This window comes from Macaca nemestrina, chromosome 5 (assembly GCF_043159975.1).
Source record: "Macaca nemestrina isolate mMacNem1 chromosome 5, mMacNem.hap1, whole genome shotgun sequence".
Lineage (NCBI taxonomy): Eukaryota > Metazoa > Chordata > Mammalia > Primates > Cercopithecidae > Macaca > Macaca nemestrina.
The window spans coordinates 143,273,055-143,299,862 of NC_092129.1; the positions used below are offsets into that span (position 1 = coordinate 143,273,055).

The following is a 26,808-nucleotide window of genomic DNA, read 5'->3' on the forward strand; positions in this document are numbered from 1 at the left end:
AAATCAGCTGGGTGTGGTGGCAGGTGCCTGTGATCCCAGCTACTCAGGAGGCTGAGACAGGAGAATCACTTGAACCCGAGAGACGGAGGTTGCAGTGAGCCGAGATCACATCACTGCACTCCAGCTTGGGAGACAAGAGTGAGACTTCGTCTCAAAAAAAAAAAAATTAATAAAATGTATTTTTGTTCATATTGCATAAATAATGTGCACCAGAAAGGTAGGTCCCCAGAGAACCAGGCTGATGGAGACTATATCTGCAATGACTCCCATCACCAGAGTGAGGAAAGAGAGAGTATAAAGAATTGCATAGGGGCTCTCCACTGCTTTAGCCAGGAAGAAACATATGACTGCCACTCACAGCCCGCTGGCCAGTGACAGTTACATGCAGTTCCCTAACCTTATTGCTGTACCATTTACCGAGAGGCCAACTCAAATAAAAACAGAAAACTGACCACTGCAGAGATCACTGGGGATCTTGAAAGGACAATTTCAGTGGAGTAGAGGGGATGAAAGTCCACTGGACTATACCCAGGCGAGAATAGGAGGTGGGGGAATTGAGAGGTGAATGTAGACAGCTCTGTTGAGGCATTTCCATAAAAAGGGACCAAAGAGATTGAAAGGTAACTGGAAGGTTAATGGGGTAAAGGAAGGATATTGTTAAGAGAGTTTTTTTTTTCCCTCCCCTAAGTGTCTAAGTGTTCTTAAGTCCCCTATTCTGCCAGTCACACTGTAAACATATTATCTTTTCTCCTCTTCCATCAATGAAATCAAGGCCAGTAAACACGAATGTTTTAACCTTCCATTTGGTACCTACAAATTCAAATATATCTACATTTAACTATAATCAATTCAGCATACAAATTTAAAATTATGGTTTTATGCTGCTGGAAATAATCCAGTGGGGGAAATTGTTTAGGCAGGAGAGAAGGGATGAAGGAAGAAGGCCAGGAGAGGAGTTTGGGAACCACAGCCCGGGTGAAGGGGATGGGCTTTGATAAGTTGGTGGATGATGTTCAGTTGTTACCAGAAGGAAAGCTTGGACTTCTGGTAGACATGAGAGTCCACTGGAAGACATGGTGGTGGAAAGCCCCTGTCCTGTCACATTCATTTTCTCAATGAGATGAGGTTGTTACTGTGGAATGAGCCTGGCTGGTGTGGTTGGGAAGCAGAGAACACAGAAACAGTAGAGGCAGCCTGACCATTTCAGCCACTGTCTCTCCCTACTTTGCTAACCCATCATTTGTAACTACCTTAAAAATCCTCCTACTGTGTTAAAGTAATTCTTTCACTCTTAACAGATTGTTGCGGGTGGGTTTTTAGGTGACTCATTATTACTTATGATGGTAATTATAACATTTTTACACTTTCACTTTTTATAGTATATTCCACATTTACTCATTCATTCTGTCAGAGACTTTTAAATAAATGATTCATTTCTGCCATATTGTTTTCTTTATTTTTATTATAAAATCTATGCACAGAAAACTACATTGAAGACATATGTACACTTTAACAAATAACGTTTTTAAGAAAAACAATTCCAGCCAGGCACAGTGACTCATGCCCGTAGTCCCAGCACTTTGGGAGGCCGAGGTGGGTGGATTTTCTGAGGTCAGGAGTTTGAGACCAGTCTGGCCAACATGGTGAAACCCCATCTCTACTAAAAATACAAAAATTAGCTGGGCATGGTGGCACCTATAGTCCCAGCTACTCAGGAAGCTGAGGCAGGAGAATTGCTTGAACCCAGGAGGTGGAGGTTGCAGTGAGCTGAGATCGCACCATTGCACTCCAGCCTGGGCAGCAAGAGTGAAACTTCATCTTAAAAAAAAAGAAGAAGAAAAGAAAAGAAAAACAATTTCACTGGAGATCTCTCCTTCTTGCTCATTTATTCAGCCAAGAAAACCTGTTTGGAGCATCTACTTGATCCCGAGCAGTGAGCTTAGAGCTAAAGTCATATGCCTTTGGGGGCTCATGGCCTGAGGGGTAGGGGAGGCAGAGAGGTGCGATATCATGGAAATATTACATCATTACAAAGGCACTGGACAGTTCCAAAATGGAGAGATGCACAAGGTACTGCCCACTCATAACCCCTCACAATACCATTAAGAGATAGCAGTTATTATGTGTTTCATTTTATAGATGTGGAGCCTGAAACTTAAAGCAAAATAAATGGCAGATCCAGGGCACACAGCTAGTAGTTGAAACCAGCACTCAACCCATGGCTTCAGAGCAGCCTGCTGTTACACTAAAGGAAATCTTCAATCATCTGAAGGAGGGAGGGAAAAGTTTTCCACTGACAAGCCTGTGGAAAACTTCACTGAGTCTCTGCCTGGGAATACCTTGGGCAAACAGGGAACTGGTTGAGAGTGCGGTGTCTGGTCCTAGTGGCCACTTGAGCCTGAATGTCCCTGGCAGCCAAAGGAAATCCCTGAGGTCCTGCCAGTCTCCATGCCAAGCCCTTCACCTGGTGGGATCTTCCCCATCCCTGTGGATTTGCCATTCTGTTTCCTGTGCAGGAATAACACCGACCCCCTTTCCTCTAGCTCCTGCTTCTCAGTGCTTCTAAAACCTGCCTCAGGAGGAACATTCCCTGAGAAATCCTTCTGCAATCTGATCACCCGCTCCTTTGCTCTCTCCCGCTCATCCATACCTTCTGAGCCACGTGACCTTTGATGCCTTGTCTATCTGCTTCGCCTGCTTTTTAACATAAACTTTGACCTTCCCATGCCCTCAGTGCTGAGCTAAATTGTATGGTCAAGGACAATATTTCTTTTACTTATCTCCAACTAACCATAGAAAAGAGTGTCAATAGTGTAGATACTCAGTACTTGTTAACAGATGGTCTGTTTCACCAGTTGACTCAGCCTGAATGAATAAACAAATGTTATATTTAAACAATAAAATGCTTTTCAGAGAAGAAGCTATTAGGATACAGAGAGGTCAGAGGGGAAAGGATCACCTCCTGGATGCTTCTCGCCTCTTTTCACCACTGTTCACTGGGGGATGGGTGTTTCTTCTCCCCAAAGCCCACATTATTAGAACCTGGGCCCTGCCCTTTCATCTTCTCTGTAGTGCCCCCCACCATCCCTCAACTCCAGTCCAACCACCATTTCAAGTGTATATTTACTGTGGAGACTGTTTGGAGCACAATCACTGTACAGATTGGGGAAAGATAATTACTGTACTTAATTGAAACTAACAGAGTTCTGTAACCAAAAAGTCCTTAATGGCAGAATCAAGGATTCACTACAAGCCAGTCAGGTCTTCACTTTCCCATGCTCCATAACCCAGCCCCTGGGCTCTCAGGTGATGCGGCTCCTCCCAGGTGTCCGGTGCCTTCCCTAGTTCCCTGTTCACAGAGATCTCCAGCTCTTGTGAACTGCAGATTGATGGGTTTTGGTCCACATTCCAGCTCACAACCCTCCAAAAATTTCCTTTTTTTTTTTTTTTTTTTTTTTTACCATCTCTGACCTTCTGACCCTTAGGTCTGACATCAGTGGTTTGCTGGTATTTCTGAGATCATTTCTAGTGGACAAATGATTTTCACTTAGCAACACAGCATGCAAAAGGAGCGTTTTGGAAAAAGTTGAACTCATAGAAACAGAGAGTAGAATGGTAGTTGCCAGGGGCTGGAGTTGGGGGAAATGAGGAGATGTTGAACCCAATATCTCGGGCTCTAATGCACAGCATGGTGACTGTAGTTAATTACTGTATTGTATACATGATATTTGCTAAAAGAGATCTTAAGTGTTCTCACCACAAAACAAACAAACAAAAAAACAGGTAACTGTGTAAGTTGATGGATGTATTAGCTAACTTGATTATGGTAATCATTCACAACATATACCTGTATCAAATCATCACATTGTAAACCTTAAATATATACAATTTTATTTGTCAATTATGCCTCCGTAAAGCTGGGGTGGCATGTGCAGAAATAAAGGTTCCATTTCCAAAAAAAGAAAAAAAGAAAGGGAGTTTCGGAGTCAGACAAACCTAGGATACAGTTATGGCTTTGCCACTTACTAACTATTGACTTGGAGTTACTTTTAACCTCTTTCAACCTCAATAACCTTGCCAACTAGGCCCAATACTACCTAGTTGACTAGGTCATTGTAAGAATTAAATAAGACAACATATGTAATGCCTCTAGTACATGCAAAGTTCTCAATAAGCATTAGCTTTCCACCACCACCAATAGAGTTGTGAAGATTAATTGAATTAATATTTGTGAAATATGGAACAGTGCCTGTCACATGGAAGGCACAAAAAAATAAATTTCCTCTTCCTTTTTTTCCCCAAAACGTGAACATAAGCATATCTAAACTCCATTTTGCCTCTACTTACTTACAAGCTAAGGAAACAGAATTTTACTTAAATCCATACATATTTCAGGGAAGGGATATTTTTTGCTACTTATCTAGAATGCAATTCTTTAATTCTGTTTAAAAAATGTATAAAAATTGGCCAGGCCTGGTGGCTCACACCTATAATTCCAGCGCTTTGGGAGGTTGAGGTGGGCAGATCACTTGAGGCCAGGAGTTCAAGAACAGTCTGGCCAACATGGCGAAACCCCATCACTACTAGATATACAAAAATTAACCAGGTGTGGTCGCACACACTTCTGGTCCCAGCTACTCGGGAGGCTGAGGCACAAGAATTGCTTGACCTTGGGAGACAAAGGTTGCAGTGAGCCAAGATTGCACCACTGCACTCCAGCCTGGGCAATAGAGCAAGACTCTGTCTTAAATAAAATAAAAATAAATAAAATTAAATACATGAAAATAAATGAGTCTATAGCAAATCCATTCCTAATTTAGGCATAGATAGAAAATTTGCCTCATTTTTCAGACAACAGGACATGTCAACAATGCTTTAACCACTGCCTCTGAAGCACCAGCTGACACAAGAGCTAATCTTATTAGGGTGAAAGCCACTCAACAGGACCCTGTGAACCATGGCCTTTGGAACCTGTCAAGGACATTTGAGATTCAGGGAATCCTGTCTTCTGTAGAATCTGGAGCTTCTTTTATTTATTTATTTATTTATTTATTTATTTATTTATTAATTTTTTGAGACGGAGTCTCGCTCTGTTGCCCAGGTTGGAGTGCAGTGGTGCGATCTTGGCTCACTGCAAGCTCCACCTCCCGGGTTCACGCCATTCTCCTGCCTCAACCTCCCAAGTAGCTGGGACTACAGGCACCCACCACCACGCCCAGCTAATTTTTTGTATTTTTAGTAGAGAGGGGGTTTCACCGTGTTCACCAGGATGATCTCGATCTCCTGACCTCTTGATCCGCCCGCCTCAGCCTCCCAAAGTGCTAGGATTACAGGCATCAGTCACCACGCCTGGCCAATCTGGAGCCTCTTTCTAAGCTAAAGAAAACTGCTGCCTTTCTGTTCAGGGAGCTGTCGGTCAACCTACAAAGAATTCAGACACATGTGTTCTTCCACCCGGATTCTCAGGATTGGTCCAAATATTGAGCCTGGAATTAGACATCCAGGTTCTTTCAGTGCTGCCACATCTGTGGGCTAAAATCAATAGAAAAGACTCAATAGATCCAGTTTGGCCTGGCAGCAGGAGCCACAGCGTGCTGTCTTATTTAATGGAAACATTGCTGGCCTCTAGATTCCTAAGCTGGCTCCAAAACACAGAAATGCCAACATGACCCAGGCTGCTTTCCAAGCTCAGTGCCTGCGTCTGTCCACGGATTTCTGTAAGAGCCCATGTGGGCACTTTGTCCTGGATGAGAACATTTACGAAATAAAAACTCCAGAGATGCTAGGTTAGGAAAATGAGTGTTTTGTGCAGATGCTCTTGAGGACCACTGTTTAGATGTCTTTTGTTATTGCTGGCAATCAGAAGCTACCCCAGAGCAGCTGCCATTTTTTCAGAGGCTCCAGGCCTGTCCACTCCCTTGGCATGCCAGCCCTTTCTTCACCTGCTCAAGGGACAGTCCAGGAGGCAGCTGCAGCAGGTGGGTGAATCAGATGCAGTTACCAAGACGAAAGGAAAACACAACCTGCCTTGAGCACTGCCCGCTTCATTCCACCCAGCCCGCATGGTCTGCACTGCTGGGCCAGTGTGGGTAGCCCGTGGGATGTGTGATTTCTGGCATCAGGAGTCAGGAACCCATTTGATTTATTTAGATGTGGTGCCACCATTGGGTGGGTCTCCTAAGGTTTATGTGGCTTTCCACTTCAGATTTTCCCTTCTCTCTCCTCCCTAGAGCTCCTGCCAAGCCTACCATGCTTCAGCCTGGTCCAAGCCAGCCCTGAGAACCTACTAATTAAAGGTTCCTTTGACATCTTTCATGTGGCTACTTAAGAAACTCCAAGGCAAGTCCTAATCTGAGGACTCTAGCCCAGGTGATATTATCTGACTTGAACATAGCCCTTTAACCTCAAAGCCTTGGGGCACTAGCCCATTCCAGAAATTGTCAATCGAGAGGAGGAAGTAGGTTGAGTGAGTCTCCTTGGTCACCCCAAAAGATCTGATCTCTGGTCTTCACATCTGCAGTCACTTTGGCCGTGGCTTTTTTTCTCTTCCCCTCATCCTCAGATTTCATACCCTGCGGTACCCGCCCAGCAACCCCTCAAATTGTAGCTGGGCTACACCAGGCCCTTTAAAGTCAGCAGAACCATGACAGATGGCTCTGCTTACTGTGGTGACCTCCATCACCCTGGAGGTGGAGGAACACAAATGGAGGGCTCCTCAGTGATACACGCATGCTAGGGCATGACGCTGCTCTCCAGGGGAGGCCATCTGCATATGCGTTCCTAAAGCGATGGGACCAGGTGGCACCGGCATGATGACAGTAACAGTAAATGATGACATTTGCTATTATCAAGTGGCAGTTGTCATTTAATTGGTTAGTAATCTGGAAGCCACCTATTAAAGGAAGAGCGTCTATGCCAGGGATGATTGACTGGCAGAGGCTGCTGAAAAGCTGTGCTGAGAACTCTAATGCTATGATTAGTTTCCCAGAAAAGAATGCTGGGATTGGTCAGCGATGTCTTCTAGGAGTATGAAGAGGGAAAGTGGTAACATAGGGGCTGCATATTCAACATCCTTGCCTTTCATGCACCTTTCAAAAACTCCTCCTTCCTAAATCACAAGCATCCTTGTGGGAGGAAGGAAAAGACACTATCTCCACTGTTCCATCTAATCTTTCTGGGAGATGGCTCATTTCTCTTATAAGATCTGTTAGCTCCCAGCCCCATTCCATGCATGTATTCAGTCCAGTGTCAGTGCATCCTTGGCTCTCCATCGTCGAAGCTGCTGGCTTGTCCTGCACCTGAGTTTCTGGCTGAAGCCACCATTTCCTCTCTATGCCCCTGGAGACATCCAGCACCACTCCCAAGAGTGTGGGCTCACTGATCTTCCCCCTGACCTTCCTATCCCTCTTGACCTTTATATTTCATGCTACAACTTGATAGATTATCCCTTCCTCAGCTCTGCCTTGTCTGTCTTCTAAAGCCTTATTTCCTTTTCCTCCCATTAGCCCGTTCATTCTGCACACACTCAGGGACCTCAGTTCTCTCCGACTGAAGAAGAGAGGGGAGAGAAGACAATAGGGGACGATGAAGAGTAAGGGAGTGCTGGATTCCAAGGAGATGGGGGTTTGGAACACACTGAAATGGAATTCTCTTCTGATTATTTAGGTGAGGATATTTTTGTCTATTTCACCCAAGTCAACACTTACCAAGAAATTTCACTTCAGATAGAAGGTTATTGCAGGCACCATATAAAAAACACACTTGATCCATGCCCATTGCTTCTCATTCTTGTATGCACCTCCAGATACTACATGTTGTAGGTATTCATGATACTATGGTATCAGAGCTGTTCCCTTACCTTCAATTTAAAGAGCTTCCACTATTGAGCCGCAGAGTGTAATCATCCTTCAATATGATTCCCACCGTGAATCATCAGCTTCCTTCCTGCCTTAGCACCGCATGCCCCCCACCCAGCTCTGAGCCTTCTCATGCTTTCAGTCCCAAACAGTGTGTTCCAAACCCCCTTCTCCTTGGAATCCACCCCGCTTCTCACTGTTCACCATCCCCTGCTGGTCTTCTTCTCATCCCTCTCTTCTTTAGTCAGAGGGAACCGAGGCCCCACGCGAGTGAATATCTCCCAACGAAAATATATTTTTGGCTCTGACTAGGAAATCATTTTTCAGCATGAATAACACAACTCTCTCCATCATTGTACTTTTGTCAATTTTTGAGCAATAGCTTAAGCAGCAGTAGGTTGTTTGGGAGCAGCCAGGAAAATAAGCTCTGGCCCACGTACCCCAGACTAAAGGAAATCAGACAGCAGGCCCAAAGGCAATAGCATAAATTCTCCACTTCCGATGTTTTTCCTTTCCGTTTGGTTTCCATGGGACCCTGTGTTGGGGGTGGGGAGGGCTTCCCAAAGTACCAAGTTGTATTCGTTAGCTTAATAAGGAACTAAATTTCAGGTTGACAAAAAAAGAAAGCATTAAGAGGTGGGTAAGGGACCAGCGCACAAGAATTTGGATGCCTAATGTTTCAGAAACCCAACCCAGAGGCTGATTTTGAAAGCCCTTTGTTGACTACCATTTCTACCTACATGCTCTTTGACCACCATCAAAATTCAGAAGAGGTTACACCTTTGGGACTTGTAAATATTTTCCATCCAACTTACAACCCAAATTGCAATGTCGCCTTATGGAGATTGAGACTCAGAAATTCCTCTCCTTTAGGTTTTAAATGGTTCTGTAACTCAGCAAGCCAGCAGGCTTCTCTTAATCATTCATATTTTCAGGGATCCAGTGCTGGGACCTGTGATTAAAACTCACTAAAAGGAAACAACTAAGAAATGAGCTCTAGAAATGAGCATTGCAAGTTTCCAAGGTCCTCAGCTCTGATGAGGAGCTGAGTCTGACAGACTAAACAAAGTTGGGAAGAAGATAAAATGTATATCTTTGCAGTACCTCTTAGCTAATTATCAATACATTGTGAATTTTTTCTTTGCTAGCACTTAAATAATGATACCTTCAAGAGTATAGTCTTGTGTCACTTGACAACTGAGTTACATTTTGAGAAATGCGTCATTAGGTGACTTCATCATTTTGTGAACATCATAGTGTATACTTAAAGAAACCTAGATGGTATAGACTACTACACACCTAGGCTAGATGGGATAAACTAATGCTCCTCAACTACAAACCTGTGTAACATGTTACTGCACTGAATACTGTAGGCAATTGTAACACAATGATAAGCATTTGTGTATCTATACATAGAAATGGTACAGTAACAATGCAGTGTAAAAATAAAAACACCTGTATAGGACAGTTGCCATGAATGGAACTTGAAGGAGGGAAAGTTGGTCTGGGTGAGTCAGTGAGTGGTGAGTGAGTGTGAAGGCCTAGAACATTACTGTACACTACTGTGTATTCTATAAACACTGTACACTTAAGCTACACTAAACTCATTTTTTCTAATATTTCTTCAATAATAAATTAACCTTAGCTTACTGTAACTTTTTTATCTTATAAACCTAATTTTTTAACTTTTTAACTCTGTAATAACTTGGCTTAAAACACACATTATACAGCTGTACAGAAGTATTTTTTCTTTATATCTTTATTCTATCAGCTTTTCCCTATTTTAAAAATTTTTTTATTTTTTTAAGCTTTTAGACTTTGTTGTTAAAAACAAAGACACAGTGTCAGGACCATCAGTGTCACTGTCTTCCACCTCCACACCTCCTTGTCCCACTGGAAGGTCTTCAGGGGTAGTAACACACATGGCACGTCAGCTCCTATGATAACAATGCCTTCTGCAATACTTCCTGAAGGACCTGCCCAAGGCTTTTTTACAGTTAACTTATTTTTTATGAGTAGAAGAAATACACTCTAAAATAATGATAAAAAGTATCGTGTAGGCCAGGCACGGTGGCTCACACCTGTAATCCCAGTACTTTGGGAGGCTGAGGTGGGTGGATCACCTGAGGTCAGGAGTTCGAGACCAGCCTGGTCAGCATGGTGAAATCTCCTCTCTACTAAAAATACAAAAAGTTAGCAGGCATGGTGGTGGATGCCTGTAATCCCTGTTACTCAGGAGGCTGAGACAGGAGAATCGCTTGAACCCAAGAGGCAGAAGTTGCAGTGAGCTGAGATCAGGCCACTGCACTCCTGCTTGGGCAACAAGAGTGAAACTCTGTCTCGAAAATAAATAAATAAATAAATAAATAAAGTATGTAAATACATGAACCAGTAAAATAATCATTTATTATCAAGTATTATGTACTATATATAATTGTATATGCAATATTTTTATACAACTGGCATCACAGTAGGCTTATTTATACCAGCATCACCACAAACATGTGACAAATGTGTTGCACTATGACATTATGACAACTGTGACACCATATGGGACCACCGTCGTGCATGCAGTTCTCCATTGATTGAAACGTCTTTATGTGGGGCAGGACTGTAGTTGCATTTTTATAAAAGCTTCTTGGAGTTGGAATTCATCTCTAATGGTGGGCCAGTAAGCATGGTGACATGTACTGTGGAGAAGATGGTGTTGAATTTCTAAAATCATACCATGTAGGAGATGAAACTGTCCAGTAGCATGGTGGCAGAGAGAGAGAGAGCAATGGATACATGCCTCATTTTTCACAGCATCACAATATGCTATACCAGAAGGAAAGACATTAAGCATCTAAAGCATTTTTTCATTCATTCATTCATTCAAAAGATATTTGGTGTGCCAAATATACTATAGTGCTCTTGTATGCCAAGTACTATCTGGATTCTAGAAATATTGCTGCAAACGAAACTGACGAAAATCCTTGCTTTTATCCAAATTGGAAAAGAGAAAGTCAAACTATCACTGTTTGCCAATGATATGATCTTATACCTAGAAAACCCTAAAGACTCCTCTGAAAGATTGCTAGATTTGATAAATGAATTCAGTAAAGCCTCAGTTTACAACATCAATGTACACAAATCAGTATTACTGCTTACACCAACAAGGACCAAGCTGAGACTCAAATGAAGAACTCAATCCCTTTTACAATAGCCACAAAAAATACATAAAATACCTAGAAATATATGTAACAAAGGAGGTGAAAAATCTCTACAAGAAGAACTACAAAACACTGATGAAAAAAAACATAGATTACACAAACAAATGGAAAAACATCCCACGCTCATGAATCAGAAGAATTAATGTTGTGAAAATGACGATACTACCCAAAGCACTCTACAGATTCAATGCAATTCCTATCAAAATACTAATATCACTTTTCACAAAATTAGAAAAAAAATCCTAAAATTAATATGGAACCAAAAAAAGAGCCTGAATAGCCAAAGCAATCCTAAGCATAAAGAACAAATCTGGAGGAATCACATTACCTAATTTCAAATTATACTACAAAGCTATAATAATCAAAACACCATGGTACTGGTATAAAAGTAGACACACAGACCAATGGAACAGAATAGAGAATGCAGAAATAAAGCAAATACGTACAACCAACTGATCTTTGACAATGCAGACAAAAACATACACTGGAGAAAGGACACTATATTTAATAAATGGTGCTTGGAAAATTGGATAGCCACATGTAGAAGAATAAAATTGGATCCCTGTCTCTCACCATATACAAAGATTAACTCAAGATGGATTCAAAACTTAGATTCTAAGACTTGAAGCCATAAAAATTCTAGAAGAAAAAAAAAAAACTAGGAAAAACTTTTCTGAACATTGGACTAGGCAAAGAATTCATGACTAAGACCCTAAAAGCAAATGCAACAAAAACAAAAATAAATGAGACCTAATTAAACTAAAAAGCTTCTGCACAGAAAAACAAATAATCAACAGAGTAAACACACAATCTACAGAATGAAAGAAAACATTTGCAAACTGTGCTTCTGACAAAGGAGTAATATCCAGAATCTACAAAGAACTCAAGCCAATCCGCAAGAAAAAAACAAATAATCCTATTAAAAAGTGGGAAAATGACATGAAGAAACATCTCTCAAAAAAAGATATAAAAATGGCCAGCAAACATGCAAAAATGCTCAACATCATTAATTATCAGGGAAATGCAAATTAAAACCACAATGAAATACCATCTTACCCCAGCCAGAAAGGCCATTAATAAAAAGTCAAAAAACAATAGATGTTGGCACAGATGTGGTAAAAAGGGAATGCTTATACTCTGCTGGTGGGACTGTAAATTAATACAATTTCTGTGGAAAACTCTATGGAAATTTCTCAAAGAACTAAAAGTAAATCTACCACTTGATCCAGCAATCCCACTACTGAGTATCTCCCCAAAGGAAAACAAGTCATTATATAAAAAAGACACATGGATGCGTATGTTTATCACAGCACAATTTACAATTGCAAAAATACAAAATCAACACAAGTGTCCATGAACTGATGAACAGATAAAGAAAATGTGGTGTGGATTACTACTCAGCCATAAAGAACAAAATAATGTCTTTTGCAGCAACTTGGATGGAACTGGAGGCCATTATCCTAAGTAAAATAACTCAAGAACAGAAAACAAAAGACCACATATTCTCACTTACAAGTGGGAGCTAAGCTATGGGTATGCAAATGTGTACAGAGTGGTATAATAGATATTGGAGCTCAAATGGGGGAAGTTGGGGGGGTGAGGGATGAAAAACTACCTATTGGGTACAATGTACACTATTCAGGTGATGGGTACACTAAAATCCTAGACTTTACCACTATACAATTCATCCATGTAACCAAAAACCACTTGTACCCCTAAAGCTATTGAAATAAAATTTTTTTAAAAATACCTGCCCTCATGGAGCTTACAAATTCTAGAAATAATAATAAAACATATTAACAGATGAAGTAAACTATGCAGGTAGTAAAAAATTTATATATGGTTCTGTTTTTCTGTGATATTATAAAAATAAATCAACATTTTAGACAGAGAGGCACGAATAAGAGTATGATCTCATGGGTAAATCTACTATTAATACTACGAGGTCATTTTGAGCCCCACCACCTTGCCCTCTCTGTCAGGTCTACTTTCCCTGGAAAAACTGATCTAAGAGCAGAAACGACTGCTTCTAAAAGCTGGGCATTTTTCACCCCTTTATAATCAGTTGTTTGTCTAAGCCTCAGTTTCTTCATCTATAAAATGAAATTATTAACAGAGATCATAGAGAAATTTAACTGAAATAATATGTAAGAAAGCCCATGATACTATTCTTGGTATAGAGTATATAAGAAATTCATTTTTTAATCACCTAGAGGTCATTTCTGTTGGATGGCAGAGCCACCCATATTAATCAGGTTGCATTTTTAATCCACACTCCAATGTCTGCCCCCTCCACCTGCTATCTTCTTCCATGTCTTCTCCACATGGGAAATGCTGCTCCATCCTTCAGGATCCTTCTGGATGAAGTTCACTTGCTCTCTCCTGCTTATAGCCTTCTACTCTCCCTGAGAGTCCCTGCCTCCCTTCCTCCCTCTCCCGCATGCTGGACACATGCCTCTCTACAGCAAGCGGCAACCTCCATTGTAAATATTTGTTCACTTTTCTTTTTTTTTTTTTTTTTTGAGACAGAGTCACGCCTTGTCACTCAGGCTGAAATGCAGTGGTGCTATCTTGGCTCACTGCAACCTCTGCCTCCTGGGTTCAAGTGATTCTCCTGCCTCAGCCTCCCAAGTAGCTGGGATTACAGGTGTGTGCCGCCATGCCCAGCTAATTATTTTTTTGTATTTTAGTAGAAATGGAGTTTCACCGTGTTGCCCAGACTGGTCTCGAACTCTTGAGCTCAGGTGATCCACCCACCTCGGCCTCCCAAAGTGGTAGGATTACAGGCGTGAGCCACTGTGCCCGGCCATTTTTCATTTTTTTTCTCCCTTACTGGACTTCGAATTCTTTAAACCAAGGATCAAAGCTTTAATATTCAACTTTACATCTCTGTCACATGCCTAGCACAATGCCTAATATAAATAAATGCTTCTTGAGAGAATAAATAGATGATTGTCTCGTTAGCAAGGTGAGCTTTTAATCACCCTTTTTGCTCCTTTGCTCTTTCTCTTTCAAACGCATACAGTGCATGCTGAGGGACAGGAACTTGCCATAGGAGAAAGAGCCTGTTTTCTAAATCCTCAGGGGGACAAGGAAGTGATTTCTTCAGTAAATAAAAGCTGTTCATTAACTTTGCAGCTGATCCCAAATTGGGGTGAGAAGTGGTATATTAGTGTAATCCAAAGGAGCTGCACATGAGCTCTGAATAAGCAGAATGGGGATGGTCAGGGGTAGGGCCAGGCTGGGACCTGGGCTCACACACTGGAGCTGCCCGTGAGTCCTTCCCACGTGCCTCCGTCTGTGGACCTCAGCCTTGCTCCAAGTGGTGGCCATGAAGTCTCTGCAGGCATCCTGGCCTGGCCTTGCCTCTTTGCCTTCCGGCTACGCTTCAGCCACCTCACCTTGGCCTCCCTGAGTGGACATTTGGGAAACCAGCTGACAAGATTATAGCCATCATTCTGATGTCCTTCACCTGTGGTCACCACAATCAACTAACTCCAACTCCAGAATACTTTGTCCGTGATAGAAGGAAAGCCAATGTTATGTTTCTGATGATAAGCCCTTGGCACTTCAGGACCCCTCAGTGCCTTTTAAGTCATCAAGAGTATTAAATCCCTCCAGTGTAACTTTCCCATAATGTGTACTTTATTCATTTTCAGTCTTTGAAAGTTGGCAATGCATGTAGAATATGTTATGCTGCTGGCCCCGAATTTCTTAATAGGTCCTTCAAGACTCTGTACACAATAATCCCAAACTTCCTGCGCTTGTCTCCTCTGTGCCCTCCATGTCCTTTCTGCTCCCACCGCCCAGGCCCTCAGGGAAGGTGCATTTCATGTTGTTTCATGTTTTCATATTGTCATTTACTTTTGTGTTGTTGGTTGTTGGGAATATAGTTAGTCCCAGTGGGTTGCTCAGTGCCTTGTAGGTTCTCCCAGGAGTGGATGCCGCCACAGTGCCACGGGCTCTGGCATGGTCCTTTCCACCCAGCTGTCAGTTCACACTGTCAACTCTGCAGAGAAAGCAGAGCCTGAGAGGGAAGAGGCTGTGAACTCTTCTTCCCTGCAGCTTTTTGAGCAGCCTTTCACTCCCCACCCCCACACCCCTTTCACCCACCACCCCCACACCTCTGTTGGTGGAAGCCTGCTCATCAGCTCCCCTGCGGGAGGCAATTTGGGGATTCCACAAGCAGGTTCCAGTGTGGTCTCTGTGGAGCTTTTCTCTTCCCTAACTCCAGTCCAAAGTCTCATGCCCTCTACCGTCTGTTATTATTTTATTATGTAGCAAAAGGCATGCACTGTTAGAACTGGGTGCAGACCCGGACAGGGGAGAGGTATGGAATTAATCCGCTGGCTCCTGATGGGCTCTGCTGGTGAAACGTGCCCCTCAATGTCTCTCATGCACCAGGGATCATCTTTCTGCATCTCACATAAGCGGATTCTCAGGCCTACTCAATTCTAGAGTGTGCAAGGCAGATGTGGAGACAAAGCCGAGTCGTCCCCATTTGCTTCTGATCGGAAAAGGGCGGGGTGTCTTTGTGTGCCTCACCATTTAGACATTCTTCACGGTGCTATTTTTATCAACAGTAATCATTAAATTGGTGTCAGATGGGCTAGTCCAGTTACTCACCCTTAGGATGGGTGATGGGCCTCAGAGAGTTTTTTCCAGGCAAGAGGAGATGTGGTATGTGGCCCATATGAAAGCCTGTGCGGAACCCTTGGGCTCAGAGTAAGCCTCACTAACCCCGGACTGTGTTCCCACAGCAAGAGCAAGGCTCGGCACCACCCAGCTTCATTCTCAACCTGATTCGTTTCACAGATGTATGCTGAGCACCTTCTAAATGCTAGACATTGAACAAGACACAAGGATTCACGAAACAAACAAACAAAAAACCATTATCTCTACCCCCTGAGAAACTTACATTTCACCAGAAAGGATTGTCATATGAAGTGACAGTGTCCACCACTGGGCTGTGGGTGTTATAGGTGTATTGATAAGGAACATGGTGGAAAGAGGGTTTGTTCTGCCTGGGCTTTGACGAAAGCTCCACGGAGATAGAGTCACTAGAGGAAAACGTGGGAAAAGGCCTCCCAAGCAAAGGAAACAAGGGTGGAAGCATTTAAAAAAATGGCTCTGTAGATGCATCCAAAATCCAGTGGTGAATTCAGCTCTCACTGAGGGGTCCCAGGCACACATCTGCACTGACGCTCATTCCGGGAGGTGGTGAGGAAGAGAGCCTGGTCCTGGCTGTACTGACCGTGGCTCCAGAAGTTAAACTCTGAACAGCGCCCAGCAGTGAGGGTTGGCAAAGGCGATACAGGATATTGAAGTTAGAGATGACCTAGGGACCCCTGCCATGGCCAGCTCATGGGTCTTGTGATTGAGAACCTAACTCCTGAAGAAAAGCGGAGACCCCCCTCACTAACCACAGGAAACAAGAATGAATTGTTACACAGAGACTAAGAGCAGAATTTTCTAGATGCTATCTTTCAGTTTGGATTATAATTCCTTTAACTAAATGCCTGGAAATTTAATAGAAAAACAAAATAGGGCATACCAGGGAGAAATGTGGCACTGAACGATGGCAAGAAAATACATTTGCAGATGTCCTCGGCAATCCAGGGCTTGGTGTTCTGGTTTTCATTTCCTCCGAGCAGGCAGGCATTCCAAACCCCGCCCCCCACGAGTCACATGGCTGTGCAGGCACAGTCCTGCGGGGTGCAGCGGGTGGCACTGGAAGGGCCTCCTAGGCAGGTTGGTGGCCAGCTGGAAGAGCCTGGGGCCACCTGTCTGGTCAGAGCCTCTCTGCTGTGGGCCTCTTGGAGCCAGGGCTGGTTTTGTGGTCTGACTAAAGTGACAATGAAATTAATAGGATCCTGATGCCATGACTGAGGCCATTTCCCTGTGTCTCCAAACAGGAATGAGAGAGGAAATGTCTTTAGGGCGCCAGGAGGCTTTTGAAATCTTCAAGAGGGACCACGCTGACAGCGTTACCATCGATGACAACAAACAGATTCTGAAACAGAGGTAAGGCTGTCTCAGGGAGCAGCTGGTCCTCCGAGGCTCAGCCAGGCCAGCCTAGAGGAGATTTGCTTACTCTGTCCTTCCTAATCTGCCCAACTCAACTATTACAAGAAAGGCATAATGTTTATTCAGTTTCCCATTTAATTATGTCCAGCCTGGTACAATTCTCCTTCATGTGTGAGCCTCACTGTCCCAGTACTATTGGGGTAAGCAACTTTAAGGCAGGGTCTGTTACTGACAGTATCAACATGATTTACAATTCTCACATCATACGGTCATTCTCATCAGCCTGTACTCTGTCCATGTCTTACTGTTCCAAAGGAGAGGGGAAAAAATCTATGGACCAAATTATATTCTTAGAACTGCAGGCACTCCAGCTGTTCTGGAGAGCAGTCCTGTCTTAGTCAAAGAAAATATGTGCACATCTTGTGACCCAGAGACCTTTGGTGCCTTCTCCAGGCTAAAATCAGAGTAGACAGGATTATCTGCTGACATGTTGTCAGACAGGGCTATGTTCTGGACCCCTTCAAAAGAAGCTTACTTAGAGGTATATAATTTATTTTAGCTAGTCTGTGAGGTATACACATATCCTCAAACTGTAGCAAACAAACTCTATCAGATGTAGGGGTCTAGAGCTCAGAAGAGTGAACTCTCATATGTCACATGGGACTCTGGATCCTAGCACGCAGTAAGTTTTCAAGAACTACTTGTTGAATTAAAGTGAGATCCGGGTTTGAGAATCATATGACAACTCAGGAGGCCTAAGAAGTAGATGAGCTCTCAGGAGGACATGTGGCAGTGCTGAGGCCTAAAGAGGGGAGCCATAAGGGAAAGCAATTTGAAGGGAAGGTAGAGGGAAAGGAGGCCATGATGGAGACTGAGAAGAAACAGAAAGAAGAGGGGGTGAACCAAGAGAAAATAATGTCCTGAGAGCCAAGTCAAGAGGAGAGCCACCTCCAAGAAGAAGCAGACTGCCAGTAGTGTCAGATGCGACAGAGAAATAAGCAGGAGGGAACTGGGAAGTGCACAGAGATTTTGCAACTAGAAGGCCATTGTCTGGACTGCCAGGCATGGAGGAGTGAGTGAGAAGAAATGTCACTGCATTTAAAAAGTTGGTGATAGATAAAAAACATTTTTTTTTTTTTTTGAGATGGAGTCTTTCTCTGTTGCCCAGCCTGGAGTGCAGTGGTGTGATCTTGGCTCGCTGCAACCTCCACCTCCCGGGTTCAAGCAATTCTCCTGCCTCAGCCTCCCGAGTAGCGGGGACTACGGGCACCCACCACCTTGCCCGGCTAATTTTTTTGTAGTTTTAGTAGAGACGGGGTTTCACCATGTTAGCCAGGATGATCTCGATCTGCTGACCTCGTGATCTGCCCACCTTGGCCTCCCAAAGTGCTGGTATTACAGGCATGAGCCACTGCGCCTGGCCGAAAAACATTTTTAAAAAGAATGAAGAGAGGTAGCTTAAGTAGAAGGGAAGTTGGTTTCAGGATGGGAAAGAATTGGCTAATATTATAGACCACAGAATAAGCCAATGGTAAGAGAGAGGTAGAGAAACAACAGGAAAAGCTGACACAGCAAGGCTCCTGGAAGACAGGAAGGTAGGGAATAAAAGCTCGGTGGAGGTTAGCCCTGGAAGGGAGCAAGAATGGAAAAATAAATCAAGATGGGGCTGACATTGGCACATTGAGAAAAGGAGAGAGAAAATTAAAGACAACCTCCATTTTCTCTGTGAAAAAGAAGTTGCAGTAGAATAGGAGACTTGAGGGTGATGATGAAGGTTTAACACAGCAGCCACAGGGAATGGGAAAGAAGGTAGACCCAGAAGAAGGAAAAAGAAAGGCAAACAGAAAAGCAAACTGCAGTGAGGGTCAAAGGCCCAGCCTAGACTATCATCCTGGCTTTTACACTTTACCAGAGGGCAGATCTCAGCTCATTCAGGAATCCAGTGAAGGGAATGGGAGTATATGGTTCTGTATATGGAGGGCAGTCCAGCCCTTCCTAGTCAAAAGAACTACTTGCTTCCCAGTGTGACCCAGCAATTCCTCTTCTGGGTATATTTCCCAAGAAGTTCCCATGCAGGTTTTTAAGGGGACATACACCGGGCTGCTGTGAGCAACCTTGGCTATTCATGGCCAAGGAGAGTTGGAAACATGCTGAGTATTCATCACTGGGGAAGTAGACAGGCAGAATAATGCGGATGCCCCATGAAGCAGGATGCAGCAGGTGGGAGTCATGGATTAGATGTATGCATACCAATTAACATAGATCTTAAAAGCATAGCACTGAGTAAGAGCACATCATTCAGATAAATTACAAATAGATCCACAGAAAGCAAAGAAAAACATGCAAACAAAAAGGTATACTTTAGCAAAAAGGTATACTTTATGAGTCCCTGGTATACTTTATGAGTTCCAGATATACTTTAGCAGATTTTACCTGCAAGAATGGGAGCAGGGCATGGGGATAAAAAGGAATTAATGAGTAAATGAATAAAACAAGGGGATAGGGGAGAAAATAAAGCAAATCCAGTGAAGCTGAGGACTGTCTCCCTAGAAAGGGGGACATATGCACATCTGCACAAATTTCGGCCTGTAAATCCAAGGGTTTCACAAGTCTTCTAATGCTTATCCGTGTTGTAAGCTATGAATTTTTAATATGGCCAGTTGGATGTGTTGGGGCAGGATACCTCGTCTGTCTGAAGATAAGCATGTCAAGCTAGCTGCCTCATCCAAAAGACTTCCAAAGAGCCTTCAGCCATGTCTATACGGGAGGCTTCTTAGCTTGCACAAGGGACTCATAACTGGCTTCATATTAAAAGAACCCATAGAGCTTTTAAAAGCTACCAAAGCCTGGCCCTGACTCCCCAGATAGTCTAATTAAATTAGGTGCAAGCTGAGCATCTCTTTTTAAAAAGCAGATTCCAGTAGCAAGTAGGTTTGAAAACCACTGGCTTAGACAGTGTCCAGAAACCATGAGATCCAGAATCTCTAAGGTAAGATCCCTCAAACCCTACAGGTTAAAAAAAAATTACCAAGTGATTCTTTTTTTTTTTTTTTTTTTTTTTTTCCTGAGACGGAGTCTCACGCTGTTGCCCAGGCTGGAGTGCAGTGGCGCGATCTCGGCTCACTGCAAGCTCCGCCTCCCGGGTTCCCGCCATTCTCCTGCCTCAGCCTCCTGAGTAGCTGGGACTACAGGCGCCCGCCACCGCGCCCGGCTAATTTTTTGTATTTTTAGTAGAGACGGGGTTTCACTGTGGTCTCGATCTCCTGACCTTGTGATCCGCCCGCCTCGGCCTCCCAAAGTGCTGGGATTACAGGCTTGAGCCACCGCGCCCGGCCACCAAGTGATTCTTATACATGCTCAAGTCGAAGAACCGCTGACTTAGGGAGAACATAGCACTTCATCTTTCTTATTCTAAAGCTGGCATTGTTTCTGGTTCTGGTTTGTAACCTGAGTTTAGGTCTATTTTCAGCAGGGATTGGGGTCTGGGGTGAGTGGGATGAGGATGTTGTGGTCTTCCAAAGCCTTCTAATATAGAGCTCACTTCACTCTGTACAGTAGAGTTCTGACAACCCACACGACAAATGTGCTTTTGAGTTTAAACATACCTAAGGTGTGCAGGATGGGCTGGCAATACCGATGATCCCATCTTCCTCGTGGCCATAGTGCAAGGGAACTAATAAAACTCACACAAGCTTTCCTCTGAAAAGAGGTTTTCCCAGCAGTAAATCCGTCTTTTTAAATCAAATGAAAAGTCAGGAAACTGGCCCATATTTTTTTTTAAATTTCTATATCTGTTTAATGTTCCTGTAATACTAACCATTAAAGGACTATTCGGTATAGGGGATGTAACCCAGAACCTACCCCTTTCTTAGGATTGGAGCTGTTATTTGCATTGATGGAGAGTATTACATGTTCATAACTGCTTAAGGAAGAGGAATAAGAAAAATGTTCTTGTATGAAAACAAATAACTGCAGAAGCAGGGTTTCAAAAACAGACATCAAAGGAAGGCCTCACAGGCGCTCATAGGGACACTTCCATGCCACCCTTACTTTAGGAAATGCTCTTCCAGTAACCCGGGCCCCTTCCACACATTTGCTCCCAGTCCATCTAGTGACAGGAAGGACTCATGTGGCCCAACTGTGAGAAGATGGGCAGTTCTGGGAATACAGACACAGACTGGAGGGGGTTGACTCAGGGTGAAATTCAGTTACGGCTTCCTGCCTCATCTCTAAGCCTCAGCTTCCTAATAGACCTCAGCAACCAGGACCCACCAGCCTGGACTCCCATTTCACCCCAAACTTCTCACGTCAGACTAATTCTGTGGTCTGACGGTGCTGGTGTTGGGACATTATGTTGGCAAAATGCCACTAAATAGGGGCTGGAACTAATTGCCCCCACGCAAAAGCCTTGAATGAGTTCAGCCTCTGTAACCCATAGCAAGTAGGTTCTAAGCACAAATACAGGGATTATTGGTAACCCACAATCTCTTCTGACTCAGCCCCGCCCCAGAGTATAAGAATTGATTTAGATTTGCAGGAGGGGACACTGAGTGTTTCCCCCATCCCCTTCATTCCACGTTACCTTTTTTTGAAGAGACAGAGTCTCACTCTGTCACCCAGGCTGGAGTGCAGTGGTGTGATCAAGGCTTACTGCAGCCTCAACCTCCTGGATTCAACTGATCCTCCTGCCTCAGCCTCCTGAGTAGCTGGGACTACAGATGCATGCCACCATGCCTGACTAATTTTACTTTTTGTAGAGATAAGGTCCCTCTATGTTGCCAAAGGTGGTCTCAAACTCCTGGGCTCAAATGATCCTCCTCTCTCCCTGGGCCTCCCAAAGTGCTGGGATTACAGGTGTAAGCCAATGCACTCAGCCCCATGTTACTTAATGAAAGGTTTTTCTTCCCCCCACCTTTTTTTTTTTTTTTTTTTTTGAGACGGAGTCTTGCTCTGTAGCCCGGGCTGGAGTGCAGTGGCCGGATCTCAGCTCACTGCAAGCTCCACCTCCCGGGTTTACGCCATTCTCCTGCCTCAGCCTCCGGAGTAGCTGGGACTACAGGCGCCCGCCACCTCGCCCGGCTAGTTTTTTGTATTTTTAGTAGAGATGGGGTTTCACGGTGTTAGCCAGGATGGTCTCGATCTCCTGACCTCGTGATCCGCCCGTCTCGGCCTCCCAAAGTGCTGGGATTACAGGCTTGAGCCACCGCGCCCGGCCTTTCTTCCCCTTTTTCCTGCACCCTTTGCTGCTCTCACAGGGAATCTCTAGCATCTCTAAGCTCTGGTCCCCAGTCCGAGGAAGTTGTGCTGCCTGTCTGTGACAAGAGAAATAAGATGTTGGCACATGAATAGGATGTTCGCCCTTTGGTGAACTAGAGCATGTGAGCCAATTCTTAAGCCGGATTTTTCAGCAGAGGACAATTGCAATTCACAATCACTACATTTTCTAGGCATGACTCATCCCTATAGTACACAATAATGTGAAGAGAGGCTGGAAACCCCATGCTTGGCAAATACCAGTGCCCAGGCTCTGCAAGCTAACTTTCTTTTGTGGCAGATTTTTCATACAAACTGAATCCATCAGTCTCAGAGTCCCATTCAATAACAAAAGAAGAAATAAATGGGGAGTTTAACTGCTATTGGAAATGCAGGTGTTGAAAATGTAAACTAAACAAAGCAAAGCACCCCTTCACTCAGTTGGATCCTTCTGACGTAGAATCGAACAGCCATCTAAAACCAACAGGAAAACCGGACCGAGGGCGGAGAGAAACCATGTGGCACCATCAGGAGGTAACTCCCATGGCGAGGAGGAGTTTCCTGGCCCCCATTAGACTTTCATTTTTAACCTTTGTGATTTTTCCCTTTCTTTCTTTTGTATTTACATCTTTTCTGCTGAACTAAAATGATAAACTCTGAGAGCAGAGATTAGATTAAAATCTTCTCAGCCTCTCCACAATTTTAAAAGCAGTGCTGGCCACAAAAAAAAAAAAAAAAAAAAAAAAAAAAAACAGCTACTCAAAAAACACTTTTTTTGTTTGTGAATGACAATTTGAAATTGACTTTGAGAAATCTTGGCAGCCAAGAAAATGGCTGGAGAAGACTTACAGCTTCCGAGAAGCAGGAGGGCGCAGCAGGCTTCTGGGGGTCAGAGGAGGAGATGATCAATTGGAGGCGAGAGAGGGAGGCCATAGCCAGAGAGATGAAACAGAACAGGAATACTGGCATGTTTTAAAAAGCATAAGGGGAACAAAGGGTGGATCTTCATCACAGTAAAGTGCAGGCAGCCAGGGTACAAGGTACAAGTTTATGGAGGAAAAAAATGGCAAAATATAGGTCCAGTCTTCTGTCCTCCTCTCTGACAGGGAAGGGTATTGGATGTTCACACTATGAAAAAGTAACATATTAAGTTAGTTGTTCTAGACAAGAAAAGTAGGAAAGATATTGTAGGAACCCTTTGCCCTCAAACACATATTTGCCCACCATCCTCAGGAAGCAATCTCAGCTGGCATGACAGGGCATCTGGGTGCAGAGGCTCATGGGGACTGAGTGGCTGATGAACATCAGCCACTGATGTTCTCTTTGGCCCATGGGTAAAAGCAGCCACTGCCCATGATCCCTAGTGAATGGTGTGTGGGGCAGAGCCAGCTGCTTCCCCAGTCATGATGAGTATCTCCGCCGGACACACCCACAGCAGGATGGGATTCTTTCTGGAACTGGTCTTGGAAGTTAACGTCAGATTCTCCCTCAATTCCCCCATCCTTTTTATTCCCATTGAAGATGAGAAACTCAGCAACCATCTCGAGTGTCCTTGACCACTGACTTGCAGAGATCCCTTCTAATCCTTTGGTTTGCTGAGACAAACTATTATCTGTGGTTACTGCTTCCCACACACATTCCCTCACAGTCCATCACATTCCCTACTGGGGGTTCCTACACTGCCAGGCCATGGTCATAATGAATTTATGACACACAAAACACATTTGCATGCATGCTATTTCCACATCAACCCAGCCCTGACAGGCATCTCTTTCTAATCCTAGAAATGAAGAGCCTGAGACCCAGCTGCTAAGAGGTGAGGTAGGCATTTGGTCCTACTCTGACTCCCAATTCAGTGCTCTTCACTTGCACACGTTGCCTTTGCACACACACTTGCTCACATGCTTATCTTCTTTTAGTCTACAAATATTTATGGAATGCTTACTAGGTACAAGCCCCTGTTCTAAGCCCCAGAGAAAAGACTGAATTAAGCAGACGTGGTTGCTCTCCTCATGGAGCTTACCGTATTGAAAGGAAAACAAACAAGTAAACAGGCAATTCACATATAGTATGCCGTCTGCCTACGATGGCAGAAGTGCAGGGTGCTGGGGAGCACCTGGGGGTGTCACGCATTGTAGACCTGCACAGTCCTGGAGAGCTATCCAGAGGAGGAGACGCCACTGTGGAAACTGAGGGGTTAGGCAGAAATTAGCCAGGGGAAAAGACAGGCTCCAAGTAAAGGGGACGTCCCCAAGATGAGAGACAGTGTGACACTTGATGAAACTGAGATTCAGGCCAGCCTGGGAAGGTTGTGGGAGATGAAAAGAAGAAGCTGGAGAAGGCAGCAGGAGCCAGAGCATGAAGAGTCTACTTCACTCTGTTAGGGAATTTGGACTTTCTCCCAAGGTCACTAGGAAGCACTGGGGAGTTTTGAGCAGGGGAGTAACAGGACCAGGTTTGCATTAAGAAGAATCACTCAGGCTAAAGTGTGGGGACTAGCCTGCGGACAGGCAGTGCAAATGCAGGGGAAGGAGCAAGCAGTGGTTGCAATAATCTGGGAGAGAGATGACTACATTCTGCTCTCAGGCAGTTGGAGCTAACTGGAATGCTCTGATAGATATCGAGGATGGAGAATGGCTGAAACTCCAGGATTGAGGGAAGGCGCTAATGGAGAGAGGGGCAAAGGGTGGCATGCAGGTTACTGACATGAGCCATCCGTAAGTGATGGTGCCATGCACTGAGATAGGAACAACAGGAAGAACAGGGGAGGTGTTCAGGGCAGGTGATTAGTTCTTTTTGGGTACAGTCGATTTTAATTATCTTCAAGGTATCAAACAGGCTGTTGGATACCTGAGTCAGGAACTAAAGCAGGGCTGAGATGGAAATTTGAGAGATGTCAGTTGAGATAGCCAAGGACACACTGGCATAAAAGGAATGCCTATAGGGAGTAGGGAAAGTGAGGAGTGGGCCTAGGACCAAATCCTGTGGATTATTGACATTCAAGGAACAGGCTGCAGAACACGTCAGCAAAGGAGACTGAGAAGGAGGTGCCAGAGAGAGGGGGAAAAAGACAGAAGAGCCAGGCTCTTGGAAGCCAATGATGGAGCATTTCCCCGGGGTCTGTGAGTACCTGCCTGGCACACAGTGGGAGCTATAAAGGAGGAGGCCGGGTGTTATGGGAAGCCAGGCTAGTAGAACACCAGACCATTGCATTCCTTCTCCCTTCCAAGCCCAGCCCCTGCCCCTGCACAGGATTTTGTGTGCAGGTGACACAGCAGCCTGCCTGCATCCACACTGTAACTGCACCCAGCTACCTTCCATTCCCCAAAGTCAGCCACACAACTAATGATGCCCTAATAGGAATGCTTTGGCACCAGTAGAAAGAAACCCTCGGGCGGTCGTCAGTGGTCCTGGCTGAGCTACACAACCTCTCTGCCCCTCCTCAAGGTGCAGCCTCATCAGCATAGGCCACATCTCCTCAGCAGTGAGCAGCACCTTAGGATATTGTACAGGGGTGCAATGTCCCCTTGGCCAGAAGTTGGCTTCTGGCCATCTCATGGATGAGGATGTGCTTTTAGAAAATCAGGAGGCAGGAAACTCCCCCTGGTGAAGTTTAGGTGAGCAGAATTCAGACAGAGGGGCAGGAGGAAAGGGAGCAAGTGAGGAGGGAGGGAGACTGGGGCTGGCTGGAGAGGCATGGAGATGCAGGTGGGCCAGGAAGCACGTGGCAGCACTGATGGGGTCACCCTCTTTCTTGCATCTTTCCTAACCGAGTCTTTAGCCTTCTCATCTCTCCTACCTCCCTTAACACTTGCTCTTTCCCTCTCCACACTCAGGGTTGGGCCTTTCAGAGTTTGTCTTGACAACCAGGGATCAGGAACACATGTGGGTGGGGTGGCCTGGAGTGGTGACAATTTCCAGAGTGACGGGAAAATGGTCTCATGAAGACTGCACAGCCCTCAGACCACACCTCTCCAGTGGGAAAGCCCTTTTTAGCTCAGGACTGGGCTGCAACAGCAAGAGAGGAACAGCTCGTGGCTTTCCCCACAGTTGCTGCCAGCTCTGGAGCAGGGCGGCTCTTTGGAGAGAGCTGACCACAGCACTCAGCGGCTCCCTCTGCCAGGCCCCCCAGACACATCTGGGCACCGCCAAGGCTGGGGAACTCCATCCCAGATCTGTCAGGGCTTCTCTGGGCAGCACTGCAGTGGAAAGTCCCTCTTCTGCTTGTGTTATCTTCCTTTTCTATCTGTACTCTGGTTTCCTCTAGCACTGGTGTGAATTTCAGCAGTTTTGCACCCTTGCTCTTGTATTTTCCTTATTCCAAAGCGTCTAAAGCTTCTAGACGTCTATGGAATAGGAAATGGGAGGAGTCACTCATTGAGCAACGTGTGACTGTCAGATCCTATAAATCCTAGGTACTGGGGATGGACAGAACAGTGATGAAATGGTCATAGGCCCTC

The 26,808-nt window shown here is 44.5% G+C and overlaps 1 protein-coding gene across 10 annotated transcripts in view; it reads left to right on the top strand.

Annotated features, from left to right (window-relative positions):
- The window catches only part of LOC105489673 (kinesin family member 6), a 388,549-nt gene that overhangs the window by 275,131 nt on the left and 86,610 nt on the right, over positions 1-26,808 (top strand). For all 10 annotated transcript variants that reach the window (XM_071097107.1, XM_071097102.1, XM_071097101.1 and 7 more), the window contains one exon: positions 16,984-17,092. In XM_071097107.1, the coding sequence (XP_070953208.1) occupies positions 16,984-17,092 (109 nt within the window). The remainder of the gene's footprint in view (positions 1-16,983; positions 17,093-26,808) is intronic.